Source organism: Toxorhynchites rutilus, chromosome 2 (assembly GCF_029784135.1).
Source record: "Toxorhynchites rutilus septentrionalis strain SRP chromosome 2, ASM2978413v1, whole genome shotgun sequence".
Classification (NCBI taxonomy): Eukaryota; Metazoa; Arthropoda; class Insecta; order Diptera; family Culicidae; genus Toxorhynchites; species Toxorhynchites rutilus.
This window is the reverse complement of record NC_073745.1, coordinates 79,637,151-79,659,218: the sequence shown is the minus strand read 5'-3', so window position 1 is coordinate 79,659,218 and position 22,068 is coordinate 79,637,151. Positions and strand designations below refer to the sequence as shown.

Below are 22,068 nucleotides of genomic sequence, written 5' to 3'. Positions count from 1 at the left end.
CTACTACTTCTACTGTGTAATTTACAATTTATAGAAACATAACCTTATGTACATGTACACGATAAAAACCCGGCTCTGTTACAGATAAAATGCTAATGAGCCTGATAAATAAATAAATGGGATACAAAAAAATTGTTTTAAAACGTGTCACTGGAGTATTATCCAGGTAAATATCAATGACTGAACAAAAGCATCTATTTAGCCTGAATAATCTTTTATACAACGTATAGTTCAGCATATCTTTTTTTTTTTTTTTTTTTTTTTATCTGTATTATAGTGATTTTCAACTCATTTGGCTGGTTCGTCACTTTTTATATCCATTTTTGGAAGAATGTCGGGAGTGAGAATTGAACTCGTGACCTTTAGCGTGAGAGGCCTGGATGTTACCACTACGCCAGATCGCCTCCACAGTTCAGCATATCGTTTTTTAAAGCACTTAATGCTATTGTTCGACAATTATTCGCCTGAATATTTGAATAGCAGCTAACGGGGTTTTAAGTAAAAAATCTGCAAGAAAGATTATGAAGAGCTTAGATAATTGATATGTATTATTTTAACTCTTATTTCAATTTTAAGTAGTTCATTTGATATTAGAATAAGTGAAAGAAATTGAACAAATTTAGGTTTAAATTATGTTTCAGTATTAAGTTGAGATTACGATATCGAACTGTATGAGATTTTTATTTTAGAGCGGTCTGTGCGTACATAGGGAACACTCGAGAGAAAGTTTCTCAGATCTAGTCGAAATTATTCTTCCATCCATTCATGTAATCAATGATAAAGTATGTTGGAAACGAATTTCTTCGCTCAACTCAACCAACCAAGTCTGAATTCGCGATGAATCTTCCTCGATAGCCGCACATGATTCCCTTAGAATTTATTACATTCCTCCTCCCCCAAGCGGATCACTATAAAACTTGATTAATGTGAATCGCTTCTGTTTTGACACATTTGGCATTTATTTCCTCCCACAACCCGTGACGGGTTTCACCCCGTCACGTTCGATGAAATCGGTTTATCCGATCGTATAGAATTTCTCTTCCTGAAGACTGATTTCCTTATGCTGCTAGAGCTGATTACCCGCCCGTCCCGTTGCCATCATCCGTACGCTTTTAAATTTCATCAGTTTCACCTCGTCAAAATTACACGAAACTGTAACCATGCAGCGCTATGTAGAAACCGTCCACGTCCACATGAAAAGGCGCACACGCCGGTGACGGGATGGAATCCAACGGGGAGATCCGACGGGGTGGGAATTTTCAATAAACAAAGCCTTCTTACCCCCACCCGAGGTCCTCCTCCACCCGGCGAGAACGACTCATCATTCTGATGAAACGGATCGCGCAGATTTTTCCAATTATTCATTTTTCAAATTTAATGCGAAAACCAACCCTACGGTGCGATCCGGACGCCGGATGTTTCGGGTTTTTGGGTGGTTTGCGCCTTGTGCCGGGGGACGCGCGGGATAGAGCTGTCTTTCCCACTAATCTTGTACTTGCGCGAAAAATCTTCTCCTGTCCTCTCTGTGCTCACCGCGCCACTGCTCCTGCTTCCAGGAGGGTCGGCAAACTTTTATGCTGCCGCCGCTGCTGCTGCGGTGAAAGCATCCTCTAAAAACAACAATTTATTATTATTTTAGCATTCTAATATTTGGGTGGGTGGGCGCTGCTTTAGGTGGTTTGTGCGGTAGGGACGTGGGAACGCAGAATATTCGCCATCTTTCATCCTTACGTTTGTCAAGACACGAGCCGCTGGGCCGCTGTTGATCCGGTTCCTTCATAAGCCTATCATCCCGCGCACATCGTTCCACTCTCCCAGCGTTTGATACAGAGTTCGAACTTTGTGAAGACATATTTTCGGTGAAAAATGTTCCCCAGCCTATCGACAGAGAGGGACGAGGTGGGTGGAGATCTCGTTACTTCTCGCAACATTTGAAATCTAAAGAGGATTCAGTTTTTGAGCAGATTAGCGAACCGTTGTTGTGGCGAATGTGGAGTGGGAGATGTGGTTCGCGAATAAAATTGGAAGTATCCTTTCAATTTCATCGAACCAAAAAATGTGCTGCGATGTTTTCCGGGTCCATGATAGCGTCAGTTTTGTCAGTGGCGAAGCAATTTTTCCCAATTTCATCCGCATGACGTATCACATGCGCCCCCAGCTTCGCTGCCGAAGGAAACATATAAATCTTGCGAGTGAACCCACCCACTGTCACATTATACCTCAGCCATGTGTACCTTGCTTGTACGCACGACATCCTTCTCTTTTGTTTCCTTGCACAAAAGAAAACAAAAACAAACATGATAAAGACAACGGCATAATGCCCAATAAAACATTCTCCTCTTCAAGAAGATCCTCGAGAAATAAGTTTCTCCCTCCTCGGTGGGCTCGGTGTTCAACAGCGGAATCCAGCAAAGCCCCGGTGGAGTTTCGTTCCATAAACATAATTTTTATAGGCCATCCAGCGCTCGGATCTCGCTAAGGCCCGGGGAAAACAGCACGATAACAGGAGCGAGCACGCATTCCAGTTGATCCTCCGCATACGCAATTCAAATGAGTTATACGAGTAGGTACATGTGCTGCTGCTGCAATTTCGGGGATTCCCCCTTCTGCGTTCGTATTGTCGTTTCGTCGAGTCCGCCAGACGACGGCTGTTTATGTACCTCATTTGCATACAAGGGGGTGGCAACATCTGTAACGCATGTTCGGATGCCGCCAAAGTCGCGGTCCGTTGCGGCACGCACATACACGCTACGCACACATACGGAAGGAGTAGGGAACGCATTGTTTTTCTTCGCTTCTGCATTCAAACGATGTGTGTATGTATGAACATATTTATGCTTTTTGTATATAGGAAGTGCACGGGGTATGCAAATTAGGCAAAAACTTGAGCGGAAGGGTTCCCTCTGTTCGTTAGTGCGCGTGCATTTGTGGCGAGAGGAAACAATGAGAGGGTAACAACAAGGGGATACATGTATGATTTAATGTTTCGCGTACACAAATAGGTACAGAGTGATTCATTCAGCTATAGTAAAATCGACAAAAATGGCCAGATAGTTTTAATTGATTTGTGTTTTTCTTTCTTTGCAGATTTCGATGGCGTTTATTAGCTAGGTAAGGACTGTAAATTAGTCTTCCTTAATGATTGAATACAATTCCTAAGGAGCACCGGTAAACATATAGAACAACATGAATAATATAGATGTAATACTCTGTGTTCCTGCACGAGCCAAGGCGGAACTTGTCCAAGAGCTCCAAATGGTACACAATTACCTGAAAAGTAAATTGGAAATCAAAGGTATTATTTCAAACAATCAACTTACCTCAAAAGCGATGTCCAAACAATAACAATTCACCAGAGAACAAACTGACTTTTCTAGAAAGGTATCAGACAGGGATAGAAAAATTCTATTGCTATAATATAACGTCTATTGTTTATAGCGAACATTCTAGAACAACCCGAGCAAAGATACCATCCACAATAGAATTCACTAGAGCGAGTATCATATAAATAGGGCACGTAATGTACAGAGCTTCATTCGTTAATAAACCTTCGTAGAGTAAAGTCTCACTATCTTTTGCAAATTTAAATTCGGAATATAATTTCCTTATTATACGCTGTCCGGTTAACGTTTTCTCCGTCGGAAAGTGAAATTCGGCATAGCCAGAAGTACTGGCGTAAACATTTGGCGCTGTAGACAGGATACGTGGACATTGAGGACAACACGAAGATGGAGAAACTGCAACTGCGGCGTTCAGCTATCGAAGGACGTCTAGGCTACGTCACTTCTCGAGTCCAAGCAATGCAAATTGCAACGGCTTGTGTGGAAGATCTAGACGTAGAACTGGATAGCCTACGAGAGCTCTGGCAGGACTTCAGGACAGTTCACGACAAAATTCTCGAACATTGCGTGGACGAAGAATTAGAAGAACATCTGGAATACGAAAGGTCGATCGAGACAAGCTACAACCGGACGAGAGCAACACTTCTCCAGTTCAAGCGTCTGATCAACAACCGAAACGAAGCGTCTACGGCTACATCGAACACCAATACATCATTTCAAGAATCATCGATAACTCCCGTGGTTCCCGAATTGCAACTACCAAAGGGCATTCTACCCATCTTTTCGGGCGACTATGGCGAATGGACATCGTTCTTTGATCTCTTCAAGAGTTCTGTTGACCAAAACACGCGGCTCACAAAGGCACAGAAGTTGGTGTATCTGAAGACGTACACTTTCGGGCGAGCAGCCGCTCTCTTGAGACACATCAAAATTGAAGACCGCAACTACGAAGGAGCGTTGGAGGTTTTGAAAAGGCGTTTCGATCGGCAAGATCAAATTATAAGTCATCACATTCAACGATTCCTCGATATTCCTTCTTTCACCGTTGTTTCTGCAAGCAACCTGGCACGCTTGCACGATACAGCAGACGACGTCAGACGTGCTCTTCAAGCCATACAACGAGAGGATTGAGACTGCTGGTTGGTGCACTTGCTACAAGCGAAGCTGGACACTGACACCCGTCACCAGTGGCACACTCGAGCGACCATGATGGAAACTATTCCGACGCTGACGGCTTTCCTAGAATTCGTGGAACAACGAGTTTATACGCTGGAAACCTCTCGTGGCTCATCATCTCAACCTGCAAATCGGTCAGCATCACGAACCTCACCTCGCAGTACCAGCCTTGCTGCGACGAACAGGGTGGCGAAACCCATTTGTGCAGTTTGCGGCGAGGGTCAACATAGACTTTTCTGCTGCAGACGATTCAACAACTTATCCGTGGCCGATCGCATTGATTGGGTTAAACGTCTTGTTCGATGTGAGAACTGCCTTCGTGAAGGTCACGGGACTACCGGCTGCTCATACGGTACGTGTAAGCAGTGCAATCAGCGACATCATACACTCCTCCATGAGGACCGAAGACATACACCAGCACAAATTCCCGGTGAAGTGAGGAACCATCTATCGTACAACGACGCATTCTGTTCTGTATTCCTCGCAACCGCTATCGTGAATGTGCTGGATGCTTCAGGAAATCTCTGTCCAGCCAGGGCTCTACTGGATTCCGGTTCACAAGCGTGCTTCATAACCACCGACTTGTCCAAGAAGTTGGGCCTGGACAGACGTCACATCAATCTACCACTTAGGGGAATCTCTGGACTAGCGACCAGAATCCACGAAGCCGTATCGGTGACAATCCAGTCACGTAATTCCGACTTCCGGCAGCAGACGGAGTGTGCTATCCTCGACAAAATCTCCGAACCTATCCCACATCAAGCGGTGAACATCACTCAATGGGGTAGTCTAGCAGATCTCGCGCTTGCGGACGTGCTATTCCACATTCCCGGTAACATCGACCTACTCATTGGTGCCAGCATGTATTACCACCTGCTTGAAACGGAACGGATTTCACTGGGACCATCACAACCAATCCTGCAAAGAACCAAACTAGGCTGGATCGTAGCAGGATTTCATATACCAGAGGAAAGACTAAATCCTACCTCTTCAAACTTTTCTACACGAGTAGAAGCACCAGAAGAACCTGTAAATCTTAATCAGCTAGTCGCCAAATTCTGGGAGCTGGAGGATTTCAAGCCGACCACACGCTTGACCGTCGAAGAGCAGTTGTGTGAAGATCACTTCCAAGCACATACTACGCGAGACTCAAGTGGACGCTACGTGGTGAAGCTGCCATTTCGCAAGGATCCATCCAACATAGGCGACACTAGATATTCGGCGTTGCGACAATATCACGCATTGAAAAGGAGACTGAACAACAATCCAGAACATAAACAGCTGTAAACAGCTGTCACAAACCAACCATATTTTTGCCTCACCACGCAGTGTTGAAGGAAGAAAGCAGTACGACAAAGCTTCGAGTGGTATTCAACGGGTCACTCAAGTCATCGAACGGCTTCACCCTGAACGACTTGCTAATGACAGGTCCAGTGGTACAAGAAAGTCTGTACAACATCCTGCTGAACTTCCGTCTACATCGAATTGCACTTATTGTAGATATCGAGAAAATGTATCTCCAAGTTCGTGTAACAGAAGAGGACTCTCAGCTCATCCGGATGCTGTGGCAAGAACCAGGTCGCCCTATGACAGAGTGCGGGATGCGAACGGTAATTTTCGGCTTGTCTTGCGCACCGTTCTTGGCAACTAGAGCATTGAAACAACTTGCGGTGGACGACGGCGACTCGTTTCCACTGGCCAAGAAGGGAATCAGCGATTTTTACGTCGATGATCTTCTGTCTGGTGCATCCTCTGTCCGAGAAGCTATCGAGACGCGCAGACAGATGACACATTTGTTGAGACGAGGTGGTTTTACCATGCGAAAATGGGCGACAAATGATCCGGCAGTACTCAAAGACATCCCGGTTGCAGAACGAGCTTCGTTGTCTACGCATCACTTCGCCCCAGAAGCATCGCTGAAGACTCTTGGAGTGAGATGGCACGTCAGCGAAGATCTATTTTCTTTCTCCGTAAACTGCAACGCAAATCAAACACACTACATGAAACGTGAAGTGCTGTCGACTATCGCGAAAATATTCGACCCGCTAGGTCTGATTGGACCAATTGTAATCGTTGCCAAAACCTTCATGCAGGAGCTCTGGAAACTCGACATCGACTGGTCGGATCCATTACCAGAACTATACAATGTCCGTTGGCGTTCTTACCTGGCACATCTGCAAGAGACATGGCACATTAAAATCCCTCGTCGCTGCCTGTCCATCGATTCTCTACGGCGGGTGTACCTTCATGGATACTGCGACGCATCGGAGACAGCATATGGTGCAGTGTTATACCTGAGAGCCGTGGACGAAGTGGGCAACGTCAGCTCGCGCCTGCTTTGCTCCAAATCAAAGGTGACACCTATCAATCGCCCAACAATACCGAGGTTAGAACTCTGCGCAGCTACGCTACTAGCACGACTCATCAAAACGGTAAAGTCAACGTTACGAATGACCATCCATCAGACGACAGCCTGGAGTGACTCCATGACAACTATAGCGTGGATATCAGGAGACCCAGCCAGATGGAAGACATTTGTGGCCAACCGCGTAGCAGAGATCAACTCGACATTATCCGCAGTGAACTGGAGACACATTTCTACGGACGAAAATCCGGCCGATCTACTGAGCCGTGGGGTCACCCCTATGTCACTAGCGAGCACTCCTTTATGGTGGAGTGGTCCTACTTGGAGGCCCGAGGACTCAATCGAACTCCAGCCAGACAATCTGCCCTCAACAGTGCAGCGCCTCATCGACACGTCATCGAGTTCAATTCATTGCTAGACGGAATGCTCAGCCGGTACTCTTCCTACATACGGCTGATACGAGTAACTGCCTGGATTCTTCGCTTCGGCACCAACTGCCAACGAAACCGAACAGACAAGAGAATCGGGCCACTGCAGCCAACTGAATTGCACACAGCGCGAGATATACTTGTTCGCCATGTCCAGCATCAATACTATCCTGGCGAAATTGCAGCATTAACATTGACATTAACAGGTGGAAAAGCACTTCCAAATAGCAGCAAACTATGGCCGCTAACTCCATTCCTAGATGGCAACCTTCTCAGGGTGGGCGGCAGGCTGGCACGGTCAAACATCAATTACGACTGTAAGCATCCAATACTTTTGCCAGCAAAAAGTACTTTGACCGAACTGATCCTGCGGCACGAACATCTCAGCAATCACCATCTTGGACCGGAAGCACTGTTAGCAAGCATTCGAAGGTGCTTTTGGATTCCACAAGGACGAAGAGCAGCACGGAACCCATCACCCTGATTCAGAGACGTGGACCTGGCTCACCAACAACCAAAGGCTACATCTGCGTTTTTGTATGCTTTACGACGCGAGCAGTCCACTTAGAAGCTGTAAGCAGCTTATCTACAAGAGCTTTCTTGGCTGCGCTTCGGCGATTCATCGCTCGCAGAGGTCACTGTGGACACATCCACAGTGACAACGGAACAAACTTTGTGGGTGCTGCGAGAGAAATTCGAGAATGGTACAAAAGGAGAGCTTCGGACGAACACAACACTCAGGTCGCCAACTATCTATCGATGGGTGGTACGCAATGGCATTTCAACGCGCCAGCATCGCCACACATGGGTGGTCTTTGGGAGGCAGCGATAAAATCAGCGAAACGACACCTAAAAATCATTACCGGTAACGCAAAACTAACGTTCGAAGAATTCAGCACATTGTTAGCGGACATCGAAACCATTTTAAACTCACGTCCCATATCACCAGCATCGAGCGATCCAAATGACCTGCAACCATTGACGCCCACACACTTCATCATTGGACGACCACTCACAGCACCCAATCATAGCGAGTACATCCCAACAGCCGATAAAAGCTACGAAGTACGCTACAAATATTTGCATGAGCTACGGAAACACTTTTGGGATCGCTGGAGTCGCGAATACCTTCCCGAATTGCAACGCAAAAATAAGTGGCATCAACCAAGTAACAATCTGCAAATAGGTGATTTGGTTCTCGTTCGACGGCAGAAACTACCCACACAGCAGTGGGCACTCGGAAGAGTTCTGCAGCTGAAACCCGCACCAGATGGAAAGCCGCGACTGGTTACGCTAAAGATGAGAGACAGCGAAATCGTTCAATCAGTCCACAATCTCAGTAAGCTACCACTTCAACAGGAAAATTGACCCAATTTTAGTGGGCGGAATGTTCCGGCACGAGCCAAGGCGGAACTCAAGTTTTGTCCAAGAGCTCCAAATGGTACACAATTACCTGAAAAGTAAATTGGAAATCAAAGGTATTATTTCAAACAATCAACTTACTTCAAAAGCGATGTCCAAACAATAACAATTCACCAGAGAACAAACTGACTTTTCTAGAAAGGTATCAGACAGGGATAGAAAAATCAGTTTGTTCTCTGGTGAATTGTTATTGTTTGGGGTCACCCCTATGTCCGGTTAACATTTTCTCCGTCGGAAAGTGAAATTCGGCATAGCCAGAAGTACTGGCGTAAACACTCTGCGTTTCACAACTATAGCACCACTTATTTTTTCTGGGTTTCCAGAGATATGTAAGAAGTCGGTTGAATTGAAGTATATAGTGTACGATATAATAACTATCTTCATTTATAAGACTGGCCATTTAAACGTTATTGTGTGTTCAGGCGCGAAACATTCAAAAAACAAAAATTCCAGTGTTTTATAACTATAGAACCAGATGGCAAAACTCTCACTCCTTTACAAAATTAACGTCTAATTCACATGAATTACAATAAGTTTCTAATTCGTAGGTCATCTTTGGTTCTCAATTAGTTCAAATAACCCATTCGGGGTGGTTTTGACCAAGCTGCGCCATGTTGTAGTATGTATCACGTTCTTCGCAGAGGATACTGCTGGATTAAGCTCTTCAAATTACTCATACTGCAGGTAAACTGCATCTACTATTCGTACAATCACTCCTCATAAGTTCTTGATAGGGTTCTGATCTGGTAAACAAGCTGACCAGTCCAGAATCTGAAGTCCCTATTCAAAAAACCATACCATACTTTCCGGATGTTATGAATTGATGCTAAATTACCCAATTATCACATTGTTTTTGATGTAAAAACAGCAGTAAATAATGCTGAAGTATTTCGCTGCACTTCTGATCGTACATTGGTGTTGATGAAAAGCTATCTGAACCAGGCCGTTTTGAAAATATGTTCCTCAAACTATCAAACTGCCTCCTGCTAAGTTACGAGTTGAAAAATTACATGACACGGTCCATAAGTTCTTCCAGTATGAAAAATTCTGTTCAAGTTGAATTTTGCTTTATCAAAGAAGTGTTTGGAATAGTGAAACGCATGGAATTAGCTTCCACATTAGATTTTGAACCCGCAGCTTTGGAGATGAGATCTTTATGGTTAGGGAAGAATTTCTACGAAAAGGCCTGGGTTAGGTAGCTTACCATCAACACGAATGAACAGTCAGAAGTACAACGAAGTATTTCAGAATCATTTACTGCTGTTTCACATCAAAAATAATGTGATAATTGGGTAATTTGGCATCAATTCATAACATCCGGAAAGTCAAGGCATGGACTATTAGGACTATTAGAATAGGGACTTCAGATTCTGGACTGGCCAGCTTGTTTACCAGATTAAAACCCTATCAAGAACATATTAAGAGTGATCGTACGAAAAGTAGATGCAGCTTGTAAGTAGTATCAGTAATTTGAAGAGCTTGATCGAGCAATATTCTCTGCGTAGAACGAGATACACACTACAACATGGTATAGCTTGGTCGAAACCACCCCGATTGGGTTATTTGAACTGATTGAGAACTAAACATGACCTACGAACTAGAAATTCATTGTAATTCATGTGGTATTGACGTTAATTTTGTAAAGGAGTGAGAGTTTTCCCATCTGGTTCTATAGTTATGAAACACTGGAATTTCAATTTTTTTAATGTTTCGCGCCTGAACACAACAATCAAATTCAAATAACCAGTCTTTTAAATGAAGAAAATTGTTATATCCTACACTATATACTTCAATTCAACCGACTTCTTACATATCTCTGGAAACTCAGAAAAAATAAGTGGTTCTATAGTTGTGAAACGCAGTGTATGTGACATTTTTTTCAACTTATGATTTCAACATAGAATGAAAACAAAGATAATAAGTCGTCAACTATATTGCCCTCATTTCTTCCACAATGACAGATTTGTGATATGGTGATTTCATTTGAACCCATTTGACAATCAATTATTATAGACAGTTGAACACTAGACTACCAACGGTCAAAATGACCGGCATTTGTTCACAATAATTTATCTTGAAATTTTATTTATTATTCCCCAAAAACGTTATGGCTTTTTCTCAATTTACTCTGGAGTCGCTTTTTACGCGGGGAATACGTGGCGCGTGAAAAAAAACCGCGTAAATACCAAAATCTGCGTAAAAAAACTGCGTGAATTCCAAAATCCGTATAAAAATAAACGTGTTAATTTCAAAATCTGCGTAAAAATCTAACAAACAGTGAATTATTGGATTAAAATGCAACCCATATTCTAACAATTGATTAACTAATTTAATTTGCATGCTACAATCATGATATCCTTTTATTTCTCAGCTACCAATCAGTGATACAATACAAACTTAGTTCGTGAAAACTCACAACACACATTTATCTTTGTTGCGGTTGATACGTGCCGCGTATATTCCGCGTATATTTGACAACTAAATATCACACTGGTCAAAATGATCGCTTTGGTTGGAATAGGTACATAAAAACTGTCGGTAGTTCTAATGTTAATGTATGTTTCAATATTTAATTCTTCATAGCTTTTCAGTACATTTCGATTCTGATGTTTCAATTGATCCGTCAATAAAATTGATTACTGAACCAGAAAATAATCGAAAAATCTCCTGCTTGAGAAGAAGTCGTTATAAAAACTTGTAGCTAATGTTCTTTTCACGAATCGTACAGTACACATTCTAAACCCGTTTGGCGCTTGACGCTATCCAGTTGGAAGATTTTTTCCAAACAAATGAAGAACCTTCATTTCAACTTCAATTATCATCAGTTATAAAAAAAAGTGAATTGAATAAAGATTTCACACGAAAATTCAACTTTGTATTTTACATCGTATGAGTAGAAAAACTGATGTTATGCGTGAAACTAGCTGTGAGTGGATTGTGTACAATCATGACGTCAAAACAGTCTAACCCCCACGAAAATATTTGTGCACTTACAATGAATAGGGCACAAAGATTGTCGTGTAAGGCTGTTAGGCTGTTACCCGGAACCTTCTCATCGATTCAATGCTGCGCAACTTAGAACCATGAATACTACCCTGTAGTCCATCCGCGATAATCATCTTCAAAAAACGTTTAACGGTTCAGATATGGAAAACAGTGGCCGAAAAAGCGGTTTGTTGAACCACACCATGATCAACCATGACCATGATTTTGGAATTCGGAATTCAAGCGAATTTGAGTGGAGTTTAAAGAATGGATGAAGGATGGAAATACTCGAGATGTCATACTATTTTGAGCCAAAATGTGGGAGGTAGGAGGTTGCATTCGGGACAGAATCAACTCTCTCGCTTATAATTTATCACGGATATTATTTTAGAATGCATCTATATTTTTAAATAATTCTTTAGAGCAGATCCAAATCAAATTGATAAATGACAAAACATGAGTCTTTTTGATTTGAATGGAAGTTTTTATTTGTTTTGGTAGAGAAAATAAGAGTTTTTTACAGTAATTTGGGCCATTTAGTCTTCGAAATAACTTTTCAAAAGTGCTTATCGATTTTAGTAAGACAAATTTTTTATTAGTTCTATTTCAAAAACAAGGGGTTTTACCGAAATGGTGCCTTAGAAAAGGGTTGTAGAGAAACGATATTCAAACGTGTAACAATTATACACTGAGAAAAGAAATTAGTAATTTTTTGACGTAGAACTACGTCTCTCATTAAGGGTGCCAAATCAGAAAACAGGTCACGTTTTTATGGAATAAAGTTAACGTTTATAACTATTTTTGCCGCGAACGGATTTTGACGATTTATATACCAAAGGAATCGGAAATTCCCTAAGGTTTGTTTGATATGCTATACATTACAATCACATTGTTTGTATATGGTTTAAATTGATGAAAATTGGAAGAATTTCCATTTCCTCATATATTTGTTCTTTCCATTTGTGTGCTTTCCCGAACAGAGCTGTCAATAACGAGCAACTTAACGACGAGCAATGAAGGGAAAATCGTAAGATGTAAAGTCTCCGTGAACAAAGGAAAAGAAGAAGAACGAAGGGGAATATTTGCCTAGGGTATAAACAGTTGATCCCGCTGAGGCAAACTTTCATTCTTCGTGAGGAAATCGACTGTACAACATCGTTGCTTGGCGAGCGAGGCGAGGGGGTGGAGGAGTAATATGATGGATAAACTAAAGTTTTTCAAAGATCTTCTTGAAGGTTAGAGACCAATGAACTGAAGAAGTTGAAAGTCTCTCTAATTCGACAAGCAAGGAAAGAAGGCAAACTTCCAGTCTCGATTAAGGTTCCGAGCTACACAATTGTGTGGGGAATCATCAAGCTAGGTTATCGTCAGCTCACCAAAAGAATAAATGTTATGGAATGTTGTCAGTGGTTTGGTTTCGCATTAAGGTAGGAAAACTCTCTCCACAAAGGATGACAGCTAAGCTAATCTAGACTAGCAATATTAACAGAAAAGGCTTCTGTTGAGAAGAGCGCAAAACGGAGATAAGTATGTGTATATTAGGTTGATTCAAGCCATCGATACATGGATATTTGTGTGCGTACGTGCGTGCTTCATAACCCGTACGTAAAAATAGTGCATGTTCGATACGTTGAAACCCCATTTGTATCTGCTCCCGTGTGCATTGGCCCTGTAACGATGCAACAATCGCCTTATTTTTTTATGCTATGATTGACGATTGTTTGGTATTGCAAATTATGCAGCCGTAATGATAAATATAAACAAGGAAGGGAGATAGCGGGAGGCAAATATTTGCGCTAATATTCGGCCTTTTTCCAAGCAGTTGACATTGTTTGTTTTCTGTCATCATAAAGGCTTCGTTGGTGTCTTTGACATTGCATCAGTGCATTGAAATGATGCTATGGTGAAGCAGGTGTTATGGTTGTGCACCAAAAAATTATTTGGGGAATACTTAGTTATAATATGTTATGATTTATTTGGGTTCACGTGCCAGTCGCAAAACTGCTTTCAACTAGGATTGCATTTACGCTAATCTTGATCATAATGAAGCAGTGCTACTTTTTTCGAGGTTCTTGAGATTAACAGATAGAGTTTATTTCGTTTATTTAGCTACCAAGAAAATAAATGTCGTTTTGGAATTTTGTATGTGATTTGGTTTCGCTTGCCAGTAGCAAAATTTTCTCCACTAAGGATGCCAGTTGCGCTTTTCTGAAGCATGGATTATTCAGTGAGCACAGGAATGAATCATCAAACAATTATCTTCAAATGATTCTACAATAAAAAAATCATTTCAGGGCGACCAAACTGGTAGAATGGTTATTTCAAAATGTTCGTAGCATTATAAAATAATATCCGCAGTTATAAACATGCGACTTAAATTAAACTACAGCGTAGTTCTACGTCAAGAATGAGGTTGTGTCTTGAACACAATCGCCTATATTTTTTATTCGCGAATAAAAATTGAATTAGTTTTAATTTTTTTTCATGAAAAATAGAAGTTTTTTTTTTAATGTGAGATATTTAAATTATTCTTGACTAACTTAGTAGAACAACGTATTTTTATGAATTTTTGAAACTTAGAATTTTATAACAATCATTATCGATCACAAATTATAAATTCCAATGTACCTGATTTGAAACAAAAATTTGCATGGTCAACATTCTTCAAGACATGTTTGGTTTTTGATTTTGTTTCCATATATTTTTAGCTCAACTCTCTTTATGTTTGTCGTGTTACACCACTCTTTGTCATAAAACAGCAATAAATTACAAAAAAATTATTACTTATCTGGAGTACAACTGCATTTAAAAGGAGGTTGACCACGAACATTTTTGTTTCAAATAACATAGGAATTTATAATTCGTATTCACAATTTACTGTTAGTATGCTATGTTTCAACAACTCATAAAAATTCGTTATTCTACAAAGTTATTCGATAATAATTTCACCACCTTACATTTTTTTAAACTTCTTGAATGACTTCTTTTTTTTTCGTGGTATATTACAAATATTTTTTTTGTAAATAATGAACGGAATTACTATTTCCTCAGCGCTTAGTTCCCACGTAAACATCTTTTCTCTACAACTCTTTCTGAGACCACATTTCGGTACAACTGTTCTTGTTGTCTTGAATTATAGAGAACTTAATCTTTCATTTCTCGGCCATGCCAGGTCATTTCATGCCATTTGGATGCTCTCACAGCCGCTGACTCGTTGCTAGTTAGATGGCTGTTGAATAATGCATGATATTAGGAGAGAGAGAGAGAGAGAGAGAGAGAGTGAGAATGACTTTTCGAACCGCCCTAAAATGGAAATGGTCACCCTAACGAAAAAATAAAAAAAAATACGGTTCTAATATTTTGCAATAAAGAGCAAAACTACTACTTTTCATGGAAATCTGTTTATATACAGCCATTCCATGCCAAACCGATATAGTGGTTCTCAAGTTTTCGTGAAAAATGGTAGTTTTGTTTTTTATAGACGAATTTCATGCCAACTCGTCTTAGGAGTTGGCAGCACCATCTCAGATAGCAGTGAAACGTTGTGGGTTTAAAGACATGTGTCATTTAAGCAACTTTGCATAATTCGAATAAGAAATATTCGAAAAAGAATTAGACTATTTTTTGGAAAAAGCCAAATTTTTATTCTTAATTTTTTACAAAAATTTATGACTTAAAAACTATGATACCTACAAAATTCTTGTCAAAGAATGAAATGTAGGAAATTGTTGAAAATTTTACAAAAAAAAAGTACCAAAAATTTTTTGGAAAAAAATTTTGCTGACAAAAAAGTTATTTTAAAAATTAAAATTAATTTTTCTCAAAAACGTTTTTATTTGAAATTCCCAAAAATATAAATATGAATAGCCCTTCAAATTTCCAACAAGTCGTCCATACATCGGAAGATGGGCACTTTTACAGGGAAAAAGTTTTTCGAACAACAACTTTTTCATGTTTCCTTAGAAAAAAATACAACTTATCCTAACTTTGTTTACAGTTGAGATAGCAAAAAAAAAATTTTCATCGTAAAAAAAATTTTTTAAATCAAAATTCATTTTTCTCCAAAACGTTTGCTTTTAAAATTCTGAAAAAAATAGATATAAATAGCCCTTCAAATTTCCAACAAGTTTTCCATACATCGGACGATGGCCACATTCACATAGAAAAAGTTTTTCGAACGACAGCTGTTTAATTTTTTTCTTTGAAAAAATACTATTAATGTTTAATTCGTAACATTTTTATGTATACATTATCGCAGTTTATATGCTCTGTTAACTTTCCTCTACTTAGAAACATGTCAAGAGCATGTCAAACGTGAGAATTTCAACACAAAAATGTCACGAGCAAAACATTATTTTTTCAGGAGCCTTCATAAAATAATGACTTATATTCCAAAAACTATAAAAGATAGAAAGTTGATGTCTTCGACAATAGTTCATATTTTAATAAGATCTAAAACCTTGTCGAATTCATCATATCGCTATCTTGACTTTAAACAAAATTATGATTATTTATATTTTTTTCAAAGAAAACGTGAAAAAGTTGTTGTTCGAAAAACTTTTTACCTGTAAAAGTGCCCATGTTCCGATGTATGGACGACTTGTTGGAAATTTGAAGGGCTATTCATATATATATATATTTTTGGGAATTTTAAAAAAATACGTTTTTGAGAAAAATGAATTTTAATTTTTAGAATAACTTTTTTGTCAGCGAATTTTTTTTCAAAAAAATTTTTGGTACTTTTTTTTGTAAAAAATTGAAATAATTTCCTACATTTCATTCTTTGACATAAATTTTGTAGGTATCATAGTTTTTAAGTCATAAATTTTTGTAAAAAATTAAGAATATTTTTTTAAAATTTGGCTTTTTCCAAAAAGTAGTCTAATTATTTGTCGAATATTCAAGTATGCAAAGTTGCCTAAGTGACCCATGTCTTTACACCCACAACGTTTCACTACTATCTGAAATGGTGCTGCCAACGACCTGTCGAGTTGGCATGAAATTCGTCTGTAGCAAAATATAAGACCCATATTTTTTTCAATTTTTTCATTTTCATTTCCACTTTAGGGTGTCCAAAAAATCAATTTTTCTCCTTTTTCCACAAAAAAAAACTTTTTTCAAAATTCATTCATAACCAAGCAAACCATTTGTCATGACAATTGTCATGCGAAAATGCGAAAACAGAATAGAAACTGAGAGAGGTTGGCGTCGACATCATGCCTCATACCGTATGTTTCTATTCTGTTTTCGCATTTACGCATGACAAATGGTTTGCTTGTTCATAACTGCTGGATCGATTTAGATTATCGACATACCAATTTAAAAACAATCAACTATTATTATTTGAAAAAAATATTACACTAGTGGAAAATTTGGATTTTGTTTTCGTAATTATTAATTGTATTTGTTTTTTCAAAGTTTACATGGTTTAGAGACAGAAGGCGATATAGTATTTTTTATATTTTTTCTTGAAAGTTTAGGTATTTTTTACTTTCGGTTATGAGTTATGATTTTTCAAAGTTGACATGTTTCCAGTCTCCGTTTAATATTCCTATGCGATAGATTATCGCAAATGTGAGACTTTATAGCATGGAATGGCTGTATATAAGGATAACTTGATATATCCAAGAGTTAAACCCTAAAATCACCGTCTGCTTGAATTATTGTTGTTACCAATGAATGTAAAGCATATTTGAATAAGCCTTCAAGTGTTACCAAAACTTGTTATATGCTGGCAAAAGAAATTTAATGGACCTCATATGACTTACTAGCTGACCCGGCAAACTTCGTCCCACCCAAAATTTATTTTTTGTTATCACATCCACGTTCTCCTACTGAGCGCACGTTCTTGGGTCCAATCGCTGAACTGTTCATTAATTAATCTTCTAATCTATCCTTTGAAATTATTTTTTACTAAAACATTTCAGAACTTCTACCAAAACTCGACATTATAATATCAAATTATTTTCAGACACAATTCTCGTGCAAGACTTTTCATCCACTTGTAAATTACATATTTCTCCGTTACATGGAATAAATGTTTGATACAGAAAACATGAAGGAACGAAGACAGTCCTAAATCAATTTCTTTCTCCAGTTTTGCTCTTATCAAAACATTCGGCGATCCACTTTCATTAATATAGATAGAAGACAATATAGGAGTGCGTTTTATCACATTAAACTCCATTTCCACTTTCGAACGAAGATGAATTTCGTTACCGCAAAAATCATATGGACTAACAACGCTTATCAATATATAATTGTAGAACACAAGCAAATTGAATTTTTCGAATTTTCCCATTTTCCTTCAGAGTTTTCCGAAAAAAATTCAATTGTCATGTTTGGTTGAAATATGTGCATTATTTTTATGGGACCCTCTCTGCTTTCCAGAGGAGGAAAGGGTGTCATACCATCATAGAAACATTTCTCGTACCGAAAAACCCTCACATCCCAAACTTGGCCCCATTTGCTTGATTAGTTCTCGAGTTATGCAGAAGTTTGTGTTTCATTTGTATGGGAGCCCCTCTTTAGAGAGGAGGAAGGAGCGTCTAACTACCATAGAAACGTTTATCGATCCCTAAAACATGTATATGCTGAGTTTGATTCCATTTGTTTGATTAGTTCTCGAGTTGTTCAGCACCCTCCCCCCTCCCCTTCTTTAGAGATGAGAAAAGAGTACCAAGCCACCGTAAAAATATTTAATGCTCCCTAAAACCTCAATTCGCCAAATTTGGTTCCATTTGCTTGATTAGTTATCGAGTAATGCAGAAATTTGTGTTCTATTTCTATGGCAGCTCCCCTTAGAAAGGTAGGAGGAGTGTTGAACCACCTTAAAAATGTTTCTTGTCCCCTGAAACCTCCATATGCCAAATTTGGTTAAGTTTGCTTGATTAGTTCTTGATTTATGCAGAAATGTATGCTTCATTTGTATGGCAGCCCTGCCTTAGAGAGTGGGGGTTAAGTGTCTAAATACCATAGAATCATTTATGCACCCTAAAACCTCCATATGCCAAATTAGTTTAGAATTGGTTAGAGGCTTTGAATATTAAAATCCATTCACCTCCAGCCTTCAACAATGTCAGCGAAACCAACTCTCTTGTAGCCTAAGAATAAAATTTGATGTTAATTCACAGCATTAATGAAGGCTATTGACTGCTCGCTGATTGAATCGAGACTCGTTTTCACAGTATTCTTACTAATGCTTATTTAGAAATTTTTATTTTTTGTAGATACCTCTGTGGTTTTTGATTGTTTATTGTTTTTTTTTTGCATTGTTATTTGTTAATGGGTTGTCTCCGTTTTATGTTACTTTATTACTGATGTGTTCATTTTATTTTGAAGGCCTGCGGCAAAAGATCTCATTATTTTTATTGAGAAAAATATAGACAATATATAAAGAAGGATCTCCCCAGCTAAACTGTCTAACGCATTGAAGTTTAAAAATTCTACTTAATTTCATCTCATTTGAACTCGCAGAAACGCCGTCTTCCCTGGGCTTCGAGAGATTGTGTGTTTCCACTTCTATTCCAATCAAGGCGCCTTTTCCTCCTTCCTCGGACCGAAACGAGAGTAACCCCTTTTGCGCTATTGCGTTTCACATTTCGCAAATGCCATACCGTGCCGCATTGGTTTTTCTATTATTCAACCCTTTTGAGGAGAAGAAACCCCGCTCGCCTTCATTCCGCATCCCGCTTCCCCATTTTCTCGTGTGCCGATCTGAGAAGCGTGAGATGAGGTAAGAAAAGGGGTTGAATATATAAATACATAAAACAAACGTACGATGCTGCCGAAAAATGTGTTCCCTTCCGGGCCTCTGCTAGCATCTTAAACCCCTTTCTCAGAGCCAGGCGGCACAGGTTGCTGTCGGAATCGGACCCGGATGCTGGGGGGCAGGAAAAAGGCCGCCGCGCTGCTAAGAGATGAAAAATAAAAGTTAAAATGAGCGTAGCGAAGAAGTTACGCGCGCTCAACTTGCCGAAGACAAATAGACTCCCGCATCCTCGTTCCGTTTGCGTTTGCTTTTGCCCGCGCTGGGGTGGAGTTTTCGGCCATGATGATCCTCCCCGCCGCATCATACATTCGTCAGGTTTCATCTTATCTGGCGGTGAACGGTTTTCGGGTGCTGGGGAGAATGAGAAAATTTCCAAGCAAACTATGGCCAATTTTCTTCCACCAGCAAAAGCTTACACCGTTTTGCACACATCCTTACAGTTTGCTGGATGAAAGCAAAGATTGGCAATGACTAAACATTGTTCTCTAACTCTCCTGAGTTATTTAATTTTTAATATCATTTCGGTCCTCGCCAAGACAGTTGTCGCTCGGTACCTTTGTTTCCAATGGCAGCAGTGGCGGCAATCCGACGTCTTCGGAGCCGAAACGGTCCCCTCCAACCCATTAGTAATATACATCTTGGAAGTGGGCAAAACCGTCCGCGCGTTCTCTCTCGTTTCATCAATATTTCGTATTTCACATCATATCACCATGGTGAGTGCTTTGTCTTGAGCGCCGTAACGATATCATTTAATCAGGAACGGGACACCGAAGAAGCTTGGTCCTGGCGACCATCACAACACAAAAGGATGCCCGGCTGATAAGGACTGAATGGGACATTAATTTTGAGGAACGCTTGGTAAGGGAAGGGGAGGGGGAGCGCGTAGGAGATTTTTAATGATTATTTTACATCTCGTGGACGCGCGTTCTGGCACTTTTATGATCCGAGCGAGAATGTTTATATTAATCGTTGCCATCGAGGAAACTGTTAGTGGTGGAACGGAGGGACGCGTTTCGTGGGGGTTGGGAAATGAGCACATTTGTGAGGATTCTACGTCCCAGTAGGAGGAATGAACGACTCTGAGAATACTACCAATAATACAAGCATATTTTTCAATATTATACGCTGCACATAGGTTGTCAGATTCGAAAAGATTTGATAATGATCAAAGACAATTGACTGTTTCATCTGGTCTCATCAGCTGACTTTGACAATGCGCACCCTTTTGGTTCAATTCTTGTATACATTCTGTATAATTATGGGATCAATATGACTGAGAAAGAAATGAATATGAGAATGTTGCTGGTTTTATGATTTTCTCTTGGAATCCTATCAATCATTTCATCAATGTCCCGTGTAATCATGAGTTCCAAGGCATTAATTATTGTGAACTGTCATCACGATTTCCCTTGTTTTTAAATTTCAAGGGCAGTTCAACAATTTACTGTTTAATGTTTTCAATTTTATCAAATGTTGTTTTGTCTTGTTTTTATTTAACTGTTCGCGCATTGAATCACCGACGGGAAGCGAACTCAAGCTTAACTTGTGCTTCCTGTAGAAAAAATAAATTGAAGATTATTATGAAGGAATGGATAAAACCGGGAATAAAGCCAAACAATCAAACATTCTTAGGTTTACCTACTTTGTTCTCTACAATGAATTTCATTCGTTCACTAGCTGACCCGGCAAACTTCATCCCGCCCAAAATTTGTTTTTGTTATCAATATCTTCAAACATCAACGTTTTCTTAATAAGCGCAGGTTCATGGGTCCAATCGCAGAACTGTTCATTGATTGATCTTCTAATCGACCCTGCTGAATTTACCTTTTACTAACAAATTGCTAGGACTTCTACCAAAACTCATAATTATAATATCAGATTATTTTCAGACACAATTCTCGTCCAAGATTTTTCAACCACTTGCAAATAACATGTTTCTTCATTACATGGAATAACCTCTTCTTCTTCTTTTTCAATGGCACTAACGTTCCTAGAGGAACTTCGCCGTCTCAACGTAGTATTACTTGCGTCATTTTTATTAGTACTTAGTTGAGATTTCTATGCCAAATAACACGCCTCGAATGCATTCTGAGTGGCAAGCTCTAGAATACGCGTGATCACAGTGCAAGTCGGAGGAAATTTCTTTGACGAAAAATTCCCCCGACCATAACGGGAATCGAACCCGAACACCCGGCATGTTAGTTATGACGCTAACCACTCGGCCAAAGGAGCACCAATGGAATAACCTCAATATACCTAATTTGGTTTCATTTAGTTGATTAGTTCTCGAATAATACAAAAATTTGTGTTTCATTTGCATGGCAGCCCCCCCTAAGAGAGGGGGAAGGAGTATCTTACCACCGTAAAAACATTTATTGCACCCTAAAACCTCCAGATGACTAATTTGATTTCATTTACTTTATTAATTCTCGAGTAATGCAGAAATTTGTGTTTCATTTGTATGGCAGTCCCCTCTGAAGAGGAGGGAGGAGTGTCTAACCACCATAGAAACATTTATTGCACTCTAAAACCTACACATGCCTAATTTGGTTTCATTTGCTCGATCAATTCTCGAGTAAT

General features: G+C 39.7%; 4 protein-coding genes across 4 annotated transcripts; all 4 read left to right on the top strand.

The window, feature by feature from the left end:
- Positions 1-3,728: 3,728 nt before the first annotated feature.
- LOC129765868 (uncharacterized) lies at positions 3,729-4,472 on the top strand. Its single transcript, XM_055766306.1, has one exon. It carries the CDS (start codon positions 3,729-3,731, stop codon positions 4,470-4,472), a length of 744 nt encoding a protein of 247 aa, XP_055622281.1.
- Positions 4,473-4,547: 75 nt separating this feature from the next.
- On the top strand, positions 4,548-5,804 carry LOC129765867 (uncharacterized). The gene has a single exon (XM_055766305.1). It carries the CDS (start codon positions 4,548-4,550, stop codon positions 5,802-5,804), a length of 1,257 nt encoding a protein of 418 aa, XP_055622280.1.
- Positions 5,805-5,938: 134 nt separating this feature from the next.
- Positions 5,939-7,300, top strand: LOC129765866 (uncharacterized). Its single transcript, XM_055766304.1, has one exon. The coding sequence runs from the start codon at positions 5,939-5,941 to the stop codon at positions 7,298-7,300; it is 1,362 nt and encodes a 453-aa protein (XP_055622279.1).
- A 270-nt stretch (positions 7,301-7,570) lies between these two features.
- LOC129765865 (uncharacterized) lies at positions 7,571-8,678 on the top strand. Its single transcript, XM_055766302.1, has 2 exons — positions 7,571-7,587; positions 7,652-8,678. The coding sequence occupies exons 1-2, from the start codon at positions 7,571-7,573 to the stop codon at positions 8,676-8,678; spliced, it is 1,044 nt and encodes a 347-aa protein (XP_055622277.1).
- Positions 8,679-22,068: the final 13,390 nt, after the last annotated feature.

Bases quoted from the DNA above. Each gene is read 5' to 3' on its own strand.
- LOC129765868 (XM_055766306.1), top strand. From the start codon at position 3,729: ATGGAGAAACTGCAACTGCGGCGTTCAGCTATCGAAGGACGTCTAGGC.
- LOC129765867 (XM_055766305.1), top strand. From the start codon at position 4,548: ATGATGGAAACTATTCCGACGCTGACGGCTTTCCTAGAATTCGTGGAA.
- LOC129765866 (XM_055766304.1), top strand. From the start codon at position 5,939: ATGACAGGTCCAGTGGTACAAGAAAGTCTGTACAACATCCTGCTGAAC.